Source organism: Harpia harpyja, chromosome 14 (assembly GCF_026419915.1).
Source record: "Harpia harpyja isolate bHarHar1 chromosome 14, bHarHar1 primary haplotype, whole genome shotgun sequence".
NCBI lineage: Eukaryota > Metazoa > Chordata > Aves > Accipitriformes > Accipitridae > Harpia > Harpia harpyja.
Window position 1 is genome coordinate 32,604,799 of NC_068953.1, and position 21,206 is coordinate 32,626,004.

A 21,206-nucleotide genomic window follows, 5' to 3' on the forward strand; every position below is an offset into this window, starting at 1 on the left:
ATAGCTGAAACAGTCCACTGAAGTACAGTGCAATAGTCTTAAGTTCAAAATAAATCAATGTGTAAGTGTTTCAGAAAAGGGGCCTCTATTTTAGTAAGTTCTTATGGGGGCATGTTTTGATTCTGTTTAAGTACCATGCAGAATTGTAGAGGAGTGCTCTACAGAACTAACACGTATCCAATCATGTCCTTGTTCACTCGGTTTTCTTATTTCAAAACCTCACCTCGGCATTGAAAACCACACTTACCCCAGCGTAACCTTTTTGAATTTCTTAAAACGCAACGCTCTAATCAGGACACAGCAGCGCAGCCCCAAGGCTGTACAAGGAGATGAGAAGCTGGGGCGTTGCTCTTCGGTGAGGAGCCAGTTGTTTTGAAATAAAAGCAGTCCCAGTTCAGTCGTCGACGGGAAAGAAACTTTTAACTGGCCTGCAGCCGGGCCCCCGCGCTGGGCGCAGCATCGCCGGAGGAGGGACAGACCCTGCGGCTGCCCTGCCGGGGCGCGCCCGGGGGAGCGCAGCTGGGAGCGCCGCCCCAGCGCCGCTGGCCCCGCGCCGCCGCCTCAGCGGGAGGGGAGCGGAGGCGAGGCGAGGCGACGCGAAGCCAAGCGCAGGGAGGGGGGCGGCGGGCGGCGGCGGCCGCAGCCGGGGGCATCGCTGCTGCGGCGGCGGCGGCGGCGGGCTGAGCTCCGGGCGGCGGCACGGCGCGCTCTGCCGCCCAGCGCCATGGCCCAGCGGCAGCCGGACACCCCCGGGGGCTCCGAGGCGGCGGAACCTGGGGCTGGGGCCGCCGGCCCGGAGCTGACGGCGCGGAGCGGCCCCGTGCAGATCCGAGTGGCCGTCCAGGCGGCCGCGGAGGAGGAGGAGGCGGAGGAGGAGGGCGGCGGCGGCGGCGTGCCGTGCCCGACGGCGCGGGGCGGCGGCAGCTGCAGCGAGGAGGACTCGGGGCGGTGCGGGCGCTCCAGGTGAGCCCGCCGGGCCGCGGGCCGGGCCGCGGCGGCAGGGAAGGGGCCGCGGCCGGCGGCCGCCTCTCCCTGCGGGCCCGGCTGTGCGTAGGGAGGAGCGAGGCCGCCGCGGACACCCACGTAACGGTGCGGGCGCGGCTGATGCAACGCCGGCGGGGAGGGCTGGGGGACGCGGGAAACCCTCCAGCGGGGACAGCCGGCATCCGCGGGACAGCCGGCGGCCGGGAGCCGCCCGCGGCGGTGGCGGCGCCCGAGCTGCGTGTCCCCCCCCGAGGGAGGTGGCGCCGGGGCCGGGGCCGGGCTGCCGGCGGCCGCCCAGCGCGATGGGCGCCGCAGCCCCGCCGTAGGTGCGGAGCGGGACGTGGCTTCCCCCGCAGCGACAAGCGCCGGGCTGTGGTGCCCCCGAGATTTCCATTTCACTGCCTTTTACAGAAGGGGTTTGGGTTTGGGTTTTTTTTCCCGTTTGGTTTTTATTGCGTAGAAGCGTAGAGATTTTCTTCAGTAGAATTAAGAGACGGACAAGCAGACCCGTTCTAGGGCTTTGGAAACAAGTTGGCCAGACGTGAAATCAAGACCAGTTTAAATGCAGAAGGAACTGCCACTTTATAATCTACTCTACACTTTACTGTTTGATAATGCCAATAGTGTTGTCTGTATTTAATGATAAATTGCAGGAGTTAAGTTACTTTGAAGCCTACCAGAATCTCTTACTTGTAAAAGAAACACCCAGGATTTTTGTGCCAGAAAACTGCAGATAGACAAAGCTCATTAGCTGTAGTCCATCTTATGTTTTGTATTAAAGCTGCAGATGCAGTAATAAATTCAGTCACATAAAGATTTAGGTACAGTAGCATGAAATTCAGTATTCTGTTAGAAGATCATTTCTAACAGATTCTCTAACTTCATATCCTAGCACTGACTCAGAATGAACTGCAGTGTATTATTTTAAATTACAGAGGGGTAGTTGGAGAGGGGGAATTTTCTGCAGCTGCCGAAGTTGTCAGCTATGCGCTACAGAAGCAGGAGGCGAGCATAGCTAGACACAAGTAAAATGTTTAAACTGAGTCTACTTGGTCTTTCCACAATCATATGTGACTGTTGTATTTTTATAAATCAAATGTGTACAGCAGTCTATAGTGTTGCATTCCAATTACTGATTTCTTAAATTCAGAGTATTTTTTACATTTGTTTTCCTTGACAATGTTGCTTGTGTAAGAGCTTCTAGCCCTGGCCTAGACTGGAAAAATGGGTGGTTATTTTTTCAAACTTTGTGACACATAATAGCTAACTCTTAAATGTCGCTAATTTAATCGTCTGCAGTAGGTGCTGTCTTCAGAAATGTTTGCTGACAGTGCTGATGGTTATTCAGTTCTTGTGGAGGTTGCCTTTTTGTAAATGGCCTCTTCCTGATCCAGGAAAGGCCAGAGGTATTGCCCCGGAGAGAACTATAAAGGCTCTGCATCAGAAGTAGGTGAGTGGAGTTCACACATGCTTTTGCCATTTACATGTAACCTTAGCGACGGATTTACTTTTGGGAATGAAACATCTGGTAGGAAGTTATTTACCCAAACATTTGAAAAATTGTAAGTGATGGTCTAAAACTGCTGGGAATGAGCCATTTAGCTCTCCAGCTAAGCTAGCAGACAATTTAGATTTTTTCCTCAGTTTCTAAGTTTTATAACTTAAGAAACGAAAACCATTTCCTCATGGTCAAGACACCACAGTTCTTCGGGAGATCTCTGAGTATTTATGATATTCAGTTCTTAGCCATTTAGCTGCCAGGTGCTTCAGAAAAGCCTTCAGACTGTTTATAACAAACAGGTAGTTCTCCTGCACATAAAGTAAAGCTGTTCTTGCTGAACTTAAGTTTATTTTGGATGCAGACAGACACAGGAAGAATCTGAGCTTGAAAGGTGAACATCTTTATGACGTTGTCGGTCTAAAACATAATGTCTCACAATAGAAGTTGAAATTTAATGATTGCTGCAGCCACATGTCCCATTAGTAGGCACCCAGTATTGTATCCACTAGTTTTTGTTGACAGACTTGCTCTGCCTTTGGGAGATTGTACTGTTGGAACATCAACTTAATGCTGTAGATTATATTGCCACGTAGTGCTTATTAATACAATACCTTATTCTTTTCGAGACTCAGCAAAAACTTGTCAAAAGGTTAGACTCTATCCAGACAATTTAATGTACTGTTTGTGAGTTTTGATGTTTAAAACCCAAAGTCTATTCTCTGTGCAGATGTGTTTACTTTCTTGTGTGACTAATAGCCAGATGAGTCACCATGTTAAAAGGTAGGTTTTCAGTCTATCATGTTTTGACAAGCATATCCGTCACAAAGCTCTGAATAAATAAATAGGTAAATGAAAGTTGTGAATAACTATTAGGCTTTTTTTTTGTCAATGTTGACTGCCATTGATTTATCAACTACTTTTGTAGCAGAGTTGATACCCTAGAGATACTACCAGTTGATCATTACTATGTATTAATATGGAGCTAGTTACAAATTTCTGCATCTGCTGTAGGTGGAATTTCCCTACAGTACTTAGTGAAGGCTGTTGTAAAAGCCCTAAAGATTTTGTAAAAGCTGAACTGTCTGCCAAATAGAGAAAAGGTGTATAATTCAGAGTGTGACCAATATTTAATTTAGAGAGGTGAAGTGAGACATGTCTCACTCTTATTCAGTGTGTTAACACTGTAAGTAAGGATGGTACTGATCTTTGCAAACATGCAGTTCTTTTTTTTTTTTTTTCCCCGAAGCATGATGCTCCATTTTCTTTCCATCCAAACCTTCCAAATACCTGCAAATGTCTCCTCTAAAAAACCTGTAAGCTCCATCCTGAATTGAAAGTAAGCTTTTCTTAGCAGAGTGTGGATATGTAAAAATGCCGAAATGTTCTAAGTTTCTTGTGCCCACACTACTTCTGAATCGGTAGTGAATGAAAAATGAGAAGTGGTGGAGTAAGGGAAAATCATGAATGAAAAATAAACACTTAACCTTGTTTTGTCTTCCTTCTCAAACCAGCACCCACAGCTGGCCATTGAATGTTTTTTACTATCTTATTCATAACTTCACTTACTGTCCTCCACTTCTGGCATTGTCAAATAACTTAAATTCTTTTTCTTGCTCTCTCACTCTTCTTGTTCCTTTGAACTGTAGCCCATTAAGTGGCTAGGGAGATTTTAACAAGGAGACTTCCAGGATTGTGTGAGTGAGTATCCATGTATATCTGATGTGTTGCCCTATCATCAGAAGAACCATAATAAGTGAATAAATCGTTAGCTTCAGAAAGCCAGGTCCCAGAGAACTGCCGTAACTTGTCACAGCTGGGAGCAGGTTCCCTGTGCAGAGCCCACTGACCTGAACAATATCTTCAGATGTACAGCAAGCACCTGCCTAGGCAGTGCTTCTGCCTGCGCCCAGGCATGGTTGGCACGTCAGTCAGCATTAAGATAACAGTCTCCAGTTTGTCTCCAGGACAAAACTGCCACAAGACAAGGTGGTTCATTAGCCTGCATCCTCCCTGCCAGATTGCCCTTGGAGGATTCTAGTGTGATGCCTGCTCCTTTGTTTAATGATTCCACAAGCTCTGCAAAAGCCATTTAGGACCATTTTGAGAAAATCTGTGGCTTCTCCTTTTTTGTTGCTGACGCACATAGGAGACCAAAGTAATACATGATTTATAGGGTCTAGGGAGCTTAGTGGATGATTTTTTATTTTTTTTTAACAGAAACTTTCATGATGGTCCTACAGCAAAACTAGGCTGCTAACAGCTTTAAAAAAAGTGACTCTGGCTTAAGATAGATTTGTGTGTTATAGTTCGTATAGCAACATCTATGGCTGTAGTCTGTGGGTGAACTATTTGCCTCAATGCTAGATAACAATTTAAATGGTCATTTGTATTTCAGCAACAAACATGTTGCTGTAGCTGTATGTGGCAAGAAGTTAATCTCAAATCCATGGTTGCAATATCTTTTTTGGGGGATAGGATGCCCAGTAGTGCTTTGTTTTGCACAGATACCTAGACAACATGATGGGAAGGGGAAGAGAGGAAATGAGAATGACTTCTTAACAACCTGCATATGAGTGCCCATACAGCTGTTCCTGAGGTACTTGAGCTGCTACTGCACCAAAGTCCTTAATCTGAAACGTCCATACAGTTTAAGCCCCTTAGTAAACTGCTAGTTAAGTTACTCTGTCGCTCTGGAAGTGACCTGTAAAAAGTGCAATAGTTCTCCTGTCAGTCTTTCTTGCTCCCTGGATAGTGGCTGCTGCATTCATGCAGTGACGAGGCTTGAGAAATCATGGTTGCATCAAGTTGGAATATTCATTCGCTGGTATGTGACACTACTCATGAAGCACATAAATGTCAAGCCGTTGTTTAATAGCTTCATACTGAAAACCAAAATACTGTCACTGGAGGAACTTTGTACAGCACCAAGTGCCTGTGCACCTGCATTTCATGTTTTGGTGTAGGATTTGAGTTGACAGAGTGTTTTCAAGATGCTAGTGTATATGTCTCATTGCTCTACACTGAGATAAGCTTTTGGAATGAGCTCAGGAACTTGACTTCTTATGCTGACTGGAAAGCTTCCTCCTCTGAGCTGGCCTCCTGCCTCAGATGGCTAGGGTGATACCTGTTCAGTGCCTATGTATAAAGTAAGTTGGAATCAGCATTATGATTATGCCTTTTCATTTTGAAAGATTATTTGAATCCACTAATATAAGATGAAGATCTGTTAATAAAATGATTTAACTGTTTTCTAGTGGTGGGGAAAATGATGATGACTCTGACCAGAACTGGAAACCACCAGAAAAAGACCTGATCCAGAAGTTAATAGCACAGATTGAATATTACTTCTCAGATGAGAACCTTGAGAAAGATGCCTTCCTTCTAAAGCACGTGAGAAGAAATAAGATGGGCTATGTCAGTGTTAAACTCCTCACTTCTTTTAAGAAGGTAAGTTACCTTTTTAAGACTTGAAGCACCTTCTGTAAGCCTGATGAATCTAAAAACATTAGGAGAGATAAGATGGAACTTATTTTATAGAGGTTGTTTTACAGTCTTCCTCTTTATCTGCCTTTCTCAGGGGTCGATTAAGTTCTGATGTGATGGTTAGGTGTGTTCTCATCCAGAACTTCACTTCCGGAACTTGTTCGTGATTGGCTAGGGAAATCATAGGCTTTTAAGCAACTAAGCTTTTAAATTACCATTCTGGGAGAGAGTAAGGCGTAGTAAATGGGACGTTGGATTAAAAGTCATTTCTAGATCAGCTACTCATGAGTAGCTAAGTAATGCTGGTAAAGTTACTTTCCTGTCTTTGTGAAGGGATGGTGAATCTGACCTTTGCAAATGTACAGAGATCCAAAAATTAAGACTAGTAAAAAGTATCTGGTAACTGAAGTAACTTAAAGGTGAGGTGGGTTTTATTCTTTTTTTTTTTTTTTTTTTTTTACATTAGGAACTCCTATGTACATACTTGTATGTAACTGATTTCTTAAATTACATTAGAAACACTTTGTCAAGATTCTAAATCTGACGGTTTTGCAGAGCTATTCGGTCTAGAAGTTAAAGCACTCCCAGTTTCTTCAGACTACTTCAAACAGATTATACTGATAACAGATAAACTCTTAAAAACACTCCTTGGAAATGGAGTTTTGGGGTTTTTTAAAGTGAGATTTTTGAGGAAAGAAAAATCAGTTCAGTAAAATGAAGTCCTAAACTTGGCAAAACTACTTGTTCAGCAAATTTAACAAAATAAAACCCACAGAACATGCATTTTGTCATGGTTCAGACCTAGATATGGAATGACTGAACATGACTTGAGCAGACTTTAAGATAAAGTAATGATTTTCAGTTTGAGATGTAGCGTCAGTTCCTATCTTCTGTAGATTCAACATGACATGAGCTTTACAGGAACTCACTGATGCCCATTATAGCAGGAAAACTGTTTACTTCTTCACTCAAGTCTGACACATGAAACTTAAATGCAGGTTTCTCTTTGTAGACTGGAGCCTGCATCTGCCTTACACTTTCTGTAATTAGTTTGAGTGGGTTTGATTAGTTGTGCTGCTTAACCCATGTCTGTCTTCAAGGTGAAACACCTTACCCGTGACTGGAGGACCACAGCCTATGCACTGAAGTACTCAGACACTCTTGAGCTCAATGACGATAACAGAAAGGTTAGAAGAAATACTCCAGTTCCAGTGTTTCCAAGTGAAAATCTCCCTACCAGGATGTTACTGGTGTATGATATCCACATGATTTCTGAGCTGCAGGCTCTTAACAAACAACAAGAAAATGGATGCATGCAAGAAAGGATAATGGAGCATCTCCTCAAAACCTTTGTAACTTTTGGTGTAATTTCATCAGTTCGTATTCTCAAGCCTGGTAGGGATCTACCACCTGATATCAGGAGGGTCAGCAATCGGTTCACCCAACTGGCAACTCAGGAATGTGCTATTATAGAATTTGAAGAAGTAGATGCTGCCGTGCGTGCTCATGACTTCATGTGTGCTGAAAAGAAAGAGACCAGCATGAAAGTTGTCCTAATAGGCATGAAACCTCCAAAGAAAAAAGTTCCCAAAGACAAGAACCGAGATGAAGATACCAGCAAGAGTCTTAAGAAGGCTAGATCCCTTAATAAGAGAGTTGAGGAACTTCAGTTTGTTGGTGACGAATCTTCAGCAAATAGCTCTTCTGACCCAGAGAGTAATCCTACATCACCGTTGTCAGGACGCAAAAGTACTGCAACAAATACTAAGAGTAATTTGAGCCCCGTCATCCACCCAAACAACCATTTGAGTCCTAATGTGTCACCCAGATCAAGTCCTTGGAATAGTCCATCTTCACTGAGAAAAGTAACCAAAAAGTCTCCACTGGCTGAAGACAGCAAGCTTAACCCAAGCAGTAGCCCTGAAATTCCACAGAAATGTACAGATTATTCCTCAGATAGTAGTATCACTCCTTGTGGTAGCCCCTGGGTACAGAGAAGAAAATCTCAAACCGTAACACAAGAGAAGAGTCCTGGCAGTAGCCCCATGTTGGCTCGGAAAATACAAAATGCAGATGGTCTACCTGTAGGGGTGCTGCGGCTGCCTAAAGGTCCTGATGGCACTAAAGGATTCCACAATGGATGTGAAAGAAGAAAGGCTATGAAGAATGAATCAATCATTCTTTAAAAACAAATTTCACAAGTCAGTCAACTGCTTTTGCTCAAGCCTGGTGAGAATTTGTCACTTGAGTGACTGAGTTAATTCAGTATTTAATTTTAAAAGATTTTTTATTCATGCAGAGACTTTATCATTTGTATATTTGTATATTCACTCCACAAAATCACAGAACAGTTGAGGTTGGAAGGCATCTCTGGAGATTGTCCAGTCCACCTCCTTTGCTTAAGCAGCATCCGCTACAGCAGGTCACGTAGGGTTTTGAGTATCTGCGAGGATAGAGACTCCCCAACCTGTCTGGGCAACGTGTTCCCACGTTAAACCATCCACACAGTAAAAAAGTGTTCCCTTACATTCAGGTGGAATTTCCTGTGTTTCAGTTTGTGCCCCTTTTCCTGTGACTGGGTATTGCCAAGAAGAGCCTAGCTCCATCTTCTTTATGCCTTCCCATCAGGTATTTAAGACCACTGATGAGATCCGCCCCCTGAGGTGTCTCTTCTCCGGTCTGAACAGCCCCAGCTCTACAGGCCTCTCACATGAGAGATGCTCCAGTCTCTTCATCATCTTACGCACTTATCTAATGCAATGCCCTTATCTGCATCGTTATTTTTTTAATGTATTAGTTTGAAATGCCTAAATACTGAAACAGGCATATAAACCATCCATGTAACTACATTATTTGCAAAGCTACGATCCTGAAGAGCAGTGTGGCAATACTTACAGTTTAGCGGTTGTATTATAATAAGCTGTGGTGTGTTACCAGCGTAATCATAAGGAATAAAGGTTTTGAAGACTTCCTGTGTTTGTATCAAAAGGAGCTGAGAAACTTACGCTACAGTGAGCAGTTGCTGTCTGCTTGCATACATCTCCAAAGGAAATATTGTTCAGTAGGACCAAAGTGTGTATCTTCATGTGATGTGAATAAAGACTCTGAGCATTGAAGACTGTTCTGTAAGTGTTATCTCATACAATCAGATGGAAATAAATGACAATATTAACTCTGTCTAGATCTATTTTGTTTACTTTAAAAATAAGTTGAGCTGCACCTGAATAGATACTTAAACCTCATACCATCTGAAATTCTAGAAATAGTTACTCGAAATTTCCACTGCATTCAGGGGAAAAAAAAAAAACCAAGGTCCTCTGCCCCATTACTGATGGTTACTTCAGTGGTGATGCTTCACTCTGGCTGTATGTCACAGTCATTTTTATACAGTATTATCAACTAAACAATGGTTATCTCACTGGTAACTCTGAATTTAACAAGCAGGGTCAGGAAGAAGCACTTAACTATAATCCTACCTGAAGCCAAAGAAGAGCCTCTGCAGTTTTACTTATAAAAAGTTGTAGTCCTGAAAAATAGCCCTGCGACAGTAAGAAGTTAAGGTTTCAGCTTCTAATGGTACAACTTGGGAACGGTGCGCAACAATGTTCTAATCAGACAATTCTTCATTCCCAAACTTCTCCACATCCTTTCCAACTTTCATTTCCACTCTAAGCATAATACTTTCACAGTGTAAGTAACTGCAGTAACACACAGTCAGAAACCAATGTACAGAAATCCCCTGGTTCTCTGTATCACTCTTTAGCCATCCAAATAAATTCCTGGTTCTTTTACTTCACACAAACGGAATCCTCCAGGTTACTTCCTGACTTCCATTACCAGCTGAGACACTATAAATACTGTTAAATGCAAAGCGGTGGTTTTTTTGGAATCAGCAGCACATCTGCAAGCGTCTAAGTGACAGGGTCAGTACACATTTTTCAGAAGAGTGATTCCATTACTCTAGATTACATATAACAGCAGAACGTTTCACTATGTATCCAGAACACTGTGGTTTCATTAGTAATCTGGGAAGTTGTTGTTGTTTTTTTTTTTAAATTGCAAAACTATGTAGCATCCATGTGTCATCATGTACCAAGCTGTTTGGGGGCACTACTACAGCTGATGCAAGGCAGTATTTTGAAGACACATGGAATTCAATTAAATGGAAATACTGAGAACTGTATGTAACAGTCCGTAATGTTAAAAATCTGCAAGACGCTGTATGCTTGCAGGAAAACAAGGAAGTTGAAAATAGCAGCATTTACCAGGGCTATGCTCTCTGAATGAACACACCTACATCTCACATTCAACACGTAAACCTTAAAAATCAAACTTACTTCTGTATAACACAGTCTGAAACTAAAAATCTCATCAGACACTAATTATGAGTCTTACTTTGCTTTAGAAAGTGTTACACTTGACAGATAAAATGAACACTGAGGGTGACCCCTTAGTAAATAAACTGGTAGTTGACAGTTTTTCTTCGCTAATAAACCAAATACTATGTTACTGAAGAGTTATTGGAAGGCCATAACCTGTAAGAATATTATAAAAGTTATTTTACAAGAGAATGCCATCTCACTTGACTGTAGGCCCACTTATCCTGAGACTAAGATATATGTAACTGTAACATTCCAGAAAGCTGCTCAACCTGTCTTTAGAGAGCTTTTCCGTAAGAAAGAAAAAGAACACATTTACCATAGTAATTATTTTTGTAGAGAGAAAATACAAACTTGATCAAACAGCAAGTGATAATGCAACTTGATCAAACAACAAAAGATAACAACGTGATCAGTAAACTATTTGGAATTTAAAGTACTGTTTATAAATAAAAAGTCAGCATGAGGTCTTATTCCGAGTTCAGATAGGAATATGTAAAACTACAGTTCTGCTTCACATAATTTTCCCCCAACTCCAAAAGGAATGTTTTCTGCTTGGAAAACATTCTGTGGAAACCTCAGGTAGCCACACAGACACAGCAACTTCTTTACTATACTCCCATGCCCCGCCTTTTTTTTTTTTTCCTCCCCTTTTTTTCTTATTGCCACTTTGGAGCAAGAACAACTACTTTATGCTGATTTTATTAAAAAAGACCAAAACAGAAGCCATGAACAACTTTTGTATCATTCTATTTATATTCAGTATTCCTTGCAGAGCCCAGAATGTTTGCTTGTTTAATATAATCAATGTAGAAATGTCCTAGGTATGAAATAACCTCTCCGGAGACTTCCTACACTAGCTACCAATATCTAGTATTAGATACTGTTGCATGTGTATGTTCATATGTATTTTGATATCTCACCATCAAAATACACGTGCAGAGAGAGAGGCAGAGTGAACCCTGCCACTGCCGGAACCACGGAGCACCCTCCGCTGTCAGAACAGAAGCAGCACCACCCGCAGACGGCACGTCTGCCCCAGGGACCCGCTCGCCAGATCCCGCAGCAGGTTATACACGCTTCTCTTCTGTAGCTCTGAAACGCAGGCACGCACATGCACACGCGAGGCAGTGGTTTCAAAAACACGGAGGTTGAAGCTATTTTTATTGCTTTTTTACAAGAAACAAAGAACAATTATAAAAAGCATTTTAAGAATTAGACCATTTCCCCCAGGTAGCTCACAGTTTGCTAAGGCATTCCAGATTCTCAACTTCGGCTAAATACTACCGCTGCCGAGTGCATCAACAGGCACAATCCCGTGCTACACAATCCACAGCAGGCTTCAGTCATACGTGTACGCCAATAAAAAGAGATGCAATGTTTAATTCCTTTGGGACAAACATTTTGTTCTCCCTGAGCTTGTTTCTGTCTTCACATTCCATCAATTGCTCAAAACTTCCGTTTAAAAACAATATAAAAACCAAATATACACACCATACATACAAACTGCTTGGTGTCATGTTGCCAACAGAGACATTTTAAACCCTAACAGCTGTGCCTTTATTTTCCTCTGACTCTCAAATGTTTGTAGTATGATAAGGTATTTCAACTAAGTATTTTTTAAAAATGTCCTATCAACTGGAGATAAACAACATGACGACACATTTGGAATTTCAGTCACTGGTTGAGAGCCCTTCCCAACTACAAAAGAACATTTACTTCTGTCCCCACTAACAAAGGATGCATTCCTGTCATCTTCATTTTGCACAGGCACAGTTTATGGGCTGGATTTATAAACCTGAAGTCTGAAAAAAGCCAGGGACTTCAGTAAAAAATGTTGCTTAACTAAGCTAATACACCCAAGCCGTTCAGAACAACACTTTTAATCAAACAGAGTTGACTTCAGTTTACACCACTGTTCCCTTAGCTTTGATTTTACTACACTTGAAGCAAAGATATAGTTGATTGATTCATAGGAAAGATCCCACATCTGCAATTGAGTCAGATTAAATGTTTTTGCAACCAGCTCGTATTCTTGCGATAGATCTGTTGCAAAGACGCCTTTATCATCTGTCTGGAGTTACATTGAAAGAAAAGAAAAAAAGAAGTTTTAATTAGTTCCTCTACATCAAAAAGGGGGTTTTCTACACATTACAAACCAGTTTTATCTTGCTGTTTCACATTTTATTCCATGGTTCTTTCATCTGTTGGTAATTACTTATTTGGTAATTACTTTATTTGCCCTATTTTCACTCAATAAATTATTCAAACATAGTGATGGCACAATCTATCAAGTAAATAGGATTTCCTATTAAAATTGCTAGAAAGATGGCTGTCAAATGATGCATACATGCAAGCTATGTCAGGACGTGCGCATCTCCTTATGCCTCTTTTCCCTTTCCTCAGGACTGGGAACTAGAGCATACTCTGTATTCCTACATCTTCAGGGAAGAAAGTGTCTTGCCTTCTGCACTTAGGGTCACCTAGAACAATTTCTTGATACTGACTGAAGTACTAGGCTAGCATCAAAAACGTGTGATCGAGAGCCACCTAAAGATTATTCATCTAAAAGGAGCAAGTTAGGATTATTTAAGGTTTAATGAGATTACCCATCTGCATCTCGGAGTCCTTGTGTCCCCGCAGAGAAGAGTGCTAACTATATCCTGTTAAACTTGAGACACTGTAGTATCTCCTCCTCCTCCTCTTGTTTTTATAGGCCTTTATGGGTAAACTGCTTCCTTACGTGACTTTGTTGGTTATCTAGGCTTTTCACAATTGAACATCTCAGAAATAAACTCTAATCATGAATTATTTTTCACCAGATACAACAGAGTTCAAACTCAATAATAAATATTTTATACAATAAAGATTGAGGCTTATTTGAATAATAAGCACAATGCTCTAATATATATACACACACTTGGACAATCCTCCAAATTACAGGGGTTAAACCAACAGGATGATAGTAAAATCCTGCCAATGCCAGCAAAGTACTTGGCACCTCAACATTTAAGGACCTTAATTAGCTGTCAAGAAAACTCAAGAACTCTCACCCAACACGATAAATACCCAGGTAAGCACAAGCTTAAATGCAAACATTGGACCAATATGTTTAAGAGAAACCTGTCAGTATGCAGACAGTTAAGAAGTTCATCACAGCATAACTGATGATCTTATCTACACAGAAAAAAAGGTCTTGCTTTACAATAAAGCCAAGAAAAATACTAAAAACTCCCATTTGTATTACAAGCATTTCTTAAACAGAACATTATGATTTCCTATAGGCAGATGATTTGATGCAAGGTCAGAAATTGTTAGTAAGTCTGCTCTGATCCATAAAAGGAGATGTACTTCTCCAATTTCACACTAGTTTGGCTCTTTGCCTAAGTACGTGATTAAAATCAAAAAACTTACACAAAGCACTGTAGGGTGGCCCATGTTGTACCAGTATCCAAAATGGTGTTTGTCACAGGAAGGCACCGTCTGAGTTTTGATGTTTGATGTCATGCAAAGTTCTAAGGGGAAAAAAAGAAGAAACAAGGACATGTATCAAAACAAAAGACATGTTTTTTGACACACTAATGGACTTATTTCTGTTCCTGAATGAAAATTAAAATTAGTTATTGTTGTTTCCTTGATTTTCTATGCTTCAAATATTTGGCAGTATCTTCTGAAGAAAGTTAGGTAGTCAATTTCTTCTTAACGACTGGCTAGGTATAAAATTTAGGGAGCTTGCAAACCAGATAGAGAAACACCACACAGCCTGGCATAGTAACTACAAGTTATGATTTAGTTTTGTTTTCATCTGAGACATAAATTGTTGTCTGCTGCCACAAATATGTTAAAACCACAAAAGCGTTACCACTGTACCTCTATAGGCAATCCTCTCGCGTACGCTGCCACGTTTTTCTAAGGCACCTCTGGTCAAATCAAATCAGAGTTACTAGATCAGAAGTACGTATGATATTCTGAAATCTAGAGATCACCGAGTAATTTTCTTAGCTTTTTTTCTTACCGATAGGTATACGATTCTGTCGAACAAGTGGCACTAACTCTTCTGAACCTGCTGTTGCAGAGTTGAGAAATGTTCCATGTCCAATTCTGTCAGGAGGCAGGCCCAGCAGAATTTTGGTCTCCTCTTCTTGATTTGGAATCTAGAGAGGATATATTTTACATTCTGTCAAGGCAGCATAAAATAGCACATTAAATAATTACAACAACTTCAAGTTCTATTTTCACAGCATATGTTATCCAAAAGAAAGTGTTAGGGATACTAAATATCTGCACTACTACCCTGTAAAGAAAGAAGTAGTGCATGAAAGTAACTCTCAACTTGGCATTCCAAACCGAAGAAGCCATAATCCTAAACTGGTATGTAAAAACAGACGATCACTATTTGCAGTTCTGGAGTACTTTCAGTTGGAGGCCTCAAATCAGCTTTGTGTGCTTCAGTTTCAAAACTACACTGTCCAGATGACCTTTAATGCCAGTTTTACACAGGGATTAAAAAAATGGCGCATGAAGAACTTAAACTGCAAGAGGCAAAACCAACCAAACAAAAAAGAGACAAAAACAAAAGACCACTGAAACATTAAGAAATAAATTTTCAGAGAAGCATGCAGGAATATCCTGCAAAAGCCTCCTTAATGAAATAGAAACAAGTATAAATAGGCCTGTGACATCATAGATCATGCTTAATTTCCTGAAGAAACGGTTTCAGTATTTATCAGACTTGTCAGAGTAAATTTCAGCCACCACTTCAACAGATTGTATGGAGAAGCTCAACTCTTTCTACTGATACAAACAGAGCTAACAAAACTACTCATGAAAATGTGTGAATTTTACTATAAATGACTTCCCATAAAATACCAGGAAGAAAACAGTGGATCTCTCGGAATATTACGAATTTTCAATTTCACACCTAACCCCCAACAAATACAGTACAGTAACAAACAATTTGGCAGTTCTGATTCAGAACAGATTGTTGAAGATCTCTCCTTGTTTTCTTCTCTCCTGTCAAAATGCCCCAAACAATTACTACTTTGGCCTGAGAAGTTCAAAACATACAGAAGTTAATTTTAGTTTCATCAAGGGTTTTATATAATGGGAATTAGAGAGAAGGACCAAAATAAAGAAAATTTTTACCTCTGAAAGATGCAGTGCCAGCCTTAGACCTGCTTTTTTTGCTTCCGAGAGCGGTTCCAAAAAATCTTGACCATGTCCTGCCTTGAAGACAGAAACACATCACCATGCTACAGTTTGTTTCACAAAACTCCTCCTATTACAATAATTAGGAAGTCTAGCAATATCAAAATACTTAATTCAAACACAGTTACGTTGAATTATTTTTCTTTTCCCATTACCTCAGTTTTGAATGCAGCAAGTCACATTATGTTCTGCTATACGGGCATAATTTAGACAAATTGGTCAAATGTCAGCAGTGCAGATGATGATGCCCAACACTGACAAGCCAATTGTCCTGATTTTGATATCCTTTCTACAACTATCACCTAGAGCTATTTCACTTCAACTTGACAGCTATCCTCAAACATTTTTGCTTCTTAATATGCAATAAGCATTTGGTGCGTCTAAACAAAATTTAAACTGGTGTCAGCTTGCAGTATTATTTTACTTGCCTCAACCCAGTCAATCTGCCTGGGACAATTTAGTAACAGACACCTCCCAGATAAACACTACTTTTCAGTGGTTCTTTTTTCAGTGTCATATATATTAATCTATCAACTCTTTGTTAGAGTATCTGTCCCTTACAGCAGCAGGGATTAACCTGGTATCAAGATGACACACAATCCATTCAAACTAGCAACAAACACCGGACAAAAACTTTTAAGAACAAAGTATGATTAGAACCACTTGCTGTTACACAACATTATATATTTATCTTCAAGAACAGACCGAAACAGAACAAAAACTTACGGTGGGATCACCACTGAGGTCAAGTCCTACTACAACCCCATCAGTGGAAAGAAGGAACTCTTCAGCAAGTTTAACAGTCTGCTTCGCAACTGCCGGGCCACCTCGTCTATTTATTGCTATTAACAATCTAGAACAGAAAAGCACATATTAAGTACAAGCTGTAATATTGGGAGACCAACAAATCCGATACCAACAAAAATGGCACTTCATATCCTTCATGGCTGAATATAAAGAGTATTTGTATAGGAAACTGTTCAAGGAATTAATGTACCAAAGTGCAGAGGGACACAAATTAGATAAATACATTAGCCTGTGAAATGCAATAGCCATGGTGAGCAGGAGGGCAGGGAACAGTACACTGCTGATTTGCTGCCTGCACTATCAGGCGAGCAACCTTTCCGTGGTGCACACGCGAAGAATGAGAATTCTTCAGCTTCCACGAAGAAATCTAACAAGGGGTGTTACCAAGGATATAAAAGACAGGCAAGCAGACTGCCTGCAAGCAACCGCTGACTCCTTCTGAAACTTTTCTGCTGGTGAGGACTACCTCTCCTTTACAGCAGGTTGCTTGTACAGCTAATCAAGCAGTATCTTTGCAATGACTCTAGGCTGTGAAAAAGGAGTCTTTAATGCAACTTCCATCAAAAACACTGCTTTTCCTGAAAATGTTGCAGAGAATGGACAGTTTTAGAGCTGAAAAGCTTTACCCAGTTTCATTCTCTATCAGCAAAAAGGAAGATAAAAATTCAGGTTTCCATATGCATTACCTGTTTCCATGCCATGTAGTCTAGTTAAAGCATTATTTTCTTTCCTACACTGACTGGTTGTAAACTTCTCTGCAAACCACAACCGAGCATCAGACTACACAAAACCCTGAAACAGTGGTACTCCATGTGTTTTATTTACCTTACATCTATATCCAAGCCTTCTTCTTTACACTGCTTTATACCCTCAAGTACAGTTTCAACATACATCCTTTTGGTCATACCTACAAACACATGTACACATTTGGAATAAAAATATTTGAATTAATTTTGTTACGTTGCAGACCCAGCTCTCTAGCCTCCTAAGTTTCATTTTGCAGCTTTGATTTTAGTCCATAGTCTGCTAATCTATATAGTTCTAATTCTGTTTATAAATACAGCTTTACTTTGAAGCATACATTCAAATTAAGCCTCCTCCTAAGCATCCGGAAGAAAGAAACTTAGTGTGAACAAGAGAGTAGCAACAGGACTTCTTTTACATGTTTCTGTTAAACAACATCTAAAAGAAAATAACAAATGAAGTAACAAAAGAAAATATATCAGCTCTTAAAAATATTAGCAGACTCAGATGTCATACTAAAGTGAATAACCCAAATTCTTGGGTAGCAGAATTATAACCAAAACATTTTTGTCCTCAAAAATCTAATAGTTGTGACATGCTTTTACATGGTTAAATCTTTGCTTTTATATTTGAAGTATATTTTTATTGAACCAACTAAATTTGACTTTACTTGTTACTAACATAGTCTTAACTAGGTTTTATAGCACATCAGACTTACAAATCAAAAACCGGAACAGACTGTACCTGTGGACTTTTCTTCTCTAGGAGTGCTCCTCAATTCCAGATACTTGACGCCATCATCAGCAAATTCTTTAATAACATCTTTAGTTATCTGATTAAGAAACAGTGTATTCAACAACATGAAAGTAATGCTTATAATTAGTTATATTTTCCTTTACAACTAGAAGACCCAGTTATTTTGGGGTGTGGAACACTTGCAAAATTTTCAGGCCCTATGTCTTTTTAGTGCTCTCCATCTCTGGAAATACTACCCCACAGAGGGCACCTTCGGTTCCCTCAGTGATACCAAAGAGAGCTAGGACAAATGAGAATTTCCTTGTCTGAACAAGAATACCCCTCAAGTGGTACAGTTATAACCCGTCCCACAGCTACTGTACCTTTCTGTAAGTTTAATAGGCTGCCTAAAAGCCCCTTTACCAGAGGAAAGAAGAGGACACTACACCACTTTCTGCTCCCTATTTTGATCCCACAACAGGTCTCCTTGACAGTTTTGTAATCCCAGGTGAACAAAGGACAATTCTAGTTCTGTAGTTTTGGTACGTAAGGAACCAAAAAAGAAACAGGAGAGTACCGTAAATCAAAGCTTTGGTAACAAGGAACAGACGTTGCATCTTTTAAGACATTATCGGTCCAAGCATCTGAGTGGTCATAACGACCACCATATTGGAAGCTCCTCACTTTCACAAAAATTAAATGTAGAAGTTATAGAAAATCCTGTGGTTCTAAATTAATGTGTTTTACAATAATAATTCTGACCTCCAATTGACGGGACCATTGTTGGTATTGTTACTTGGAAATCAATGCTGTTAATCCAACTAATTTTGACTGTGTGTATTGCTTGCTTGTTTTAAGTGAACTTTTAATTAACTTACCAGTAAAATATCTTCAGTCCTAGTGGTAATCTGATAGATGATCTGAAACATCTGAAAACATCTAAAATAAAAAGTTAAAAAATTAACTGGACGAATGTTCAACAGTAAAATGAGTATTCAAAAAAACAAAAATCTACACTTTGAAAATATGTACTCGCTATGCTCAATTAACCAGCTTGTTGCTTAAAACAGAAAGACCACCTGAATGGCGATTTTTGATTTTAGATGCTAACAATGCATTTGCAACAAAAATTATTATTACCACAATGTTTTCTGAAGAATGAAGAAAACATGAGGTTTCCAAAAAAAGGAAACTATACGAGTCAAATTTCTCTGAAGAACGTATGCTACAAGGGAAAATTTTCAATCCTTTAAAAAGGAATTAATCAACACGAGATTTCCATTTAGGCTGCAAACATCTAAGTTACTCTACAGATACAAGTAGCAAAAAATCTAACAGGTTGTACTGTAACTAAAACTTGAATATGTATTTTCTGCAGTCAGTGTATAAGGCCACACATTCCTCTGTTTTAAACTTAATTAAAAAGACACGCAGCAAATGTTCATCACACACATACAGGTGTATACTCACTCATCTAAGGTTCTTTTCTTTCCTTTGTCAATCACGGTCATGCCGTTCTGGATCTGAAGGTATGGCTTCTGGGCCATAAGTTTCTTCATAGTGGCAGAACTGATACAGCCGTTCAAATGAGCATGAAGTTCCTAGAGAAAAAAAAAATCCCACGGATTTGTGTCTGGTGAAAAGGACGGCTTCTGTATCTGTTTGCATTGCTGTTCTTGTGTGCTACGTTATTGTTTCACTCTGAGTTTGAAAATAAAAGTAACAGTTATCTCTGTGTTTGGCTAGTAATTGTTGCCTCATGCTTTTGCATGCACCGGTTCAACTGAGACTTTGGGGTCCAAACCTATGATCCTCAGCTCCATTCCTCAGTTCACCTTTGCTCCTTCTTATGATCTCTTGGCTCCTGACATATGGAAGGGGTCCCTAGTGCCCTCCCAACTCATTCAAAATGTATCTGCAAAGCATCGGCTTTGTTACCTACCCCCTCGTCCCCCTGGAATGCAGCCCTTCTTGCTGGGAAAAGAAAAATTGGAGAAGTATTTCCTCAAGCCTTTGATTGGAAAACGTGTTGAAATTGTAACTCCTTCAAGATCAGTTATTTTAATTTTGTGAAGTATTACATTTCAGATTCCTACCTGGAAGTATTAAGTTGACTAGCAGAGGAAAAAGGGTCAGATTCTCTTAAGCTGTGGAGGTGCGTGACTCCAACTAAACACCCGGAGCTATGGCTGCTTACCACGTCTGGAAATCAAGCCCGATACATACTACTACTGCTACTACCGCATGCAGTTTTTCACAGTCTTACAAGAGAGATGCCTCACCGACTTCTGCTAGACATTAAGCATAAACCCTGAAAAACATCCTACTGAAATGGAGCACGAGAAGACAAGCAGGGACGGTGTAATGTCCTTCACGGTGGTTTTGACTGTGCACCTGTGCATTTATGGCCTAAGCTCTCGGTTGGAGTACGTGCCATCTGCTGTTTTGCACGTCCCGGACGGGAACACCGATAAGACCGCCGTGACACGTACCCAGCGGCAGCACAGATATAGCCTAAAAGTAAGGCACACCCTTCGGGACACGGGGGGGGGGGGGGGGGGGGGGGGAAGCGTTATCCGAGACAGACGTCTCGGGCTAGCCTCGGGGAAAAACAGGACAAACGAAGGAAATAAAGATCCCGCTCAACCGATTTAACTGGAAGAAGACTAAACGCCAAGAACCGCAAGCAACCCGGACAGGCAAACGCAGCCGCCCACCGCGCCTTTCCGCGGGAGGGGTAAAGCACCCCAGGGAAAGCCCGCCTTCGCCCGGCAGAGCTCCGAGAGCCCAGCAGCCGCCCGCAGCGCCGGTGCGCTTGCCAGCTCCAGCGCCCCGGCCCCTCGGGTCCCCGCACCCCGCCCGGGGCCGCCGCCCTCGGGACGGGCAGGGCCCCGGCCGCCCTCGGCTGCCTCACCGCAGCGCCGCCGCCCCCGCCGCTCACCACTTTGGGCAGCCGCCGGTAGAAGCTCAGCTCCGGCTCCGGCTCCGCCGCCATGACGGCGCCCGTGCCGGCGGAGGGCGGGCTGCGGCCGGGGTCACGGCGGCGGCCCCGGCCCCGCCTCGGCCCGGCCCGGCCCAGCCCGCCGGTTGCGCTCCGCCCCCCCGCCCTCAACCGCCCGGGCACGGACAGAGCGGGGCAGCAGGAGCGAAGGCGAGGTCGCAAACACCACCGTTGGTACTGAATTCCACACAAGCGTCAAGTTTATTCAAGGGACAGGGGGTTCAGCTCTACTGCACCTTCGCGCTACACAAGCGACGGTTCGAGGCCAGAGGTCCCCGGCCGAGAGGCAGGCGGGCACCTTCGGGTACCTACGGGAACTAAGGGAAGCTAGTCCTCCGTAACGGCACTGCATTTGCCACAGTAT

The 21,206-nt window shown here is 41.7% G+C and overlaps 2 protein-coding genes across 5 annotated transcripts; one reads left to right on the forward strand and one right to left on the reverse strand.

The window, feature by feature from the left end:
* The first annotated feature begins 671 nt into the window (after positions 1–671).
* LARP6 (La ribonucleoprotein 6, translational regulator) lies at positions 672–9,145 on the forward strand. 4 transcript variants are annotated; one of them, XM_052807198.1, is made up of 3 exons: positions 672–963; positions 5,740–5,932; positions 7,069–9,145. In XM_052807198.1, exons 1-3 carry the CDS (start codon positions 725–727, stop codon positions 8,152–8,154), a joined length of 1,518 nt encoding a protein of 505 aa, XP_052663158.1. In that variant the 5' UTR covers positions 672–724; the 3' UTR covers positions 8,155–9,145. The 4 variants fall into 4 exon arrangements, with proteins under 4 accessions (XP_052663158.1, XP_052663161.1, XP_052663162.1 ...); XM_052807201.1 differs by lacking the exon at positions 672–963 and adding an exon at positions 1,496–2,434; XM_052807202.1 differs by lacking the exon at positions 672–963 and adding an exon at positions 3,789–5,081.
* Positions 9,146–11,477: 2,332 nt separating this feature from the next.
* ADAL (adenosine deaminase like) lies at positions 11,478–20,908 on the reverse strand. Its single transcript, XM_052807203.1, has 10 exons — positions 20,783–20,908; positions 19,312–19,442; positions 18,720–18,780; positions 17,851–17,938; positions 17,188–17,269; positions 16,282–16,408; positions 15,493–15,573; positions 14,363–14,501; positions 13,762–13,862; positions 11,478–12,421 (listed from the first exon to the last, which is right to left on the reverse strand). Exons 1-10 carry the CDS (start codon positions 20,834–20,836, stop codon positions 12,230–12,232), a joined length of 1,056 nt encoding a protein of 351 aa, XP_052663163.1. The 5' UTR covers positions 20,837–20,908; the 3' UTR covers positions 11,478–12,229.
* Between the last annotated feature and the right edge of the window lie 298 nt (positions 20,909–21,206).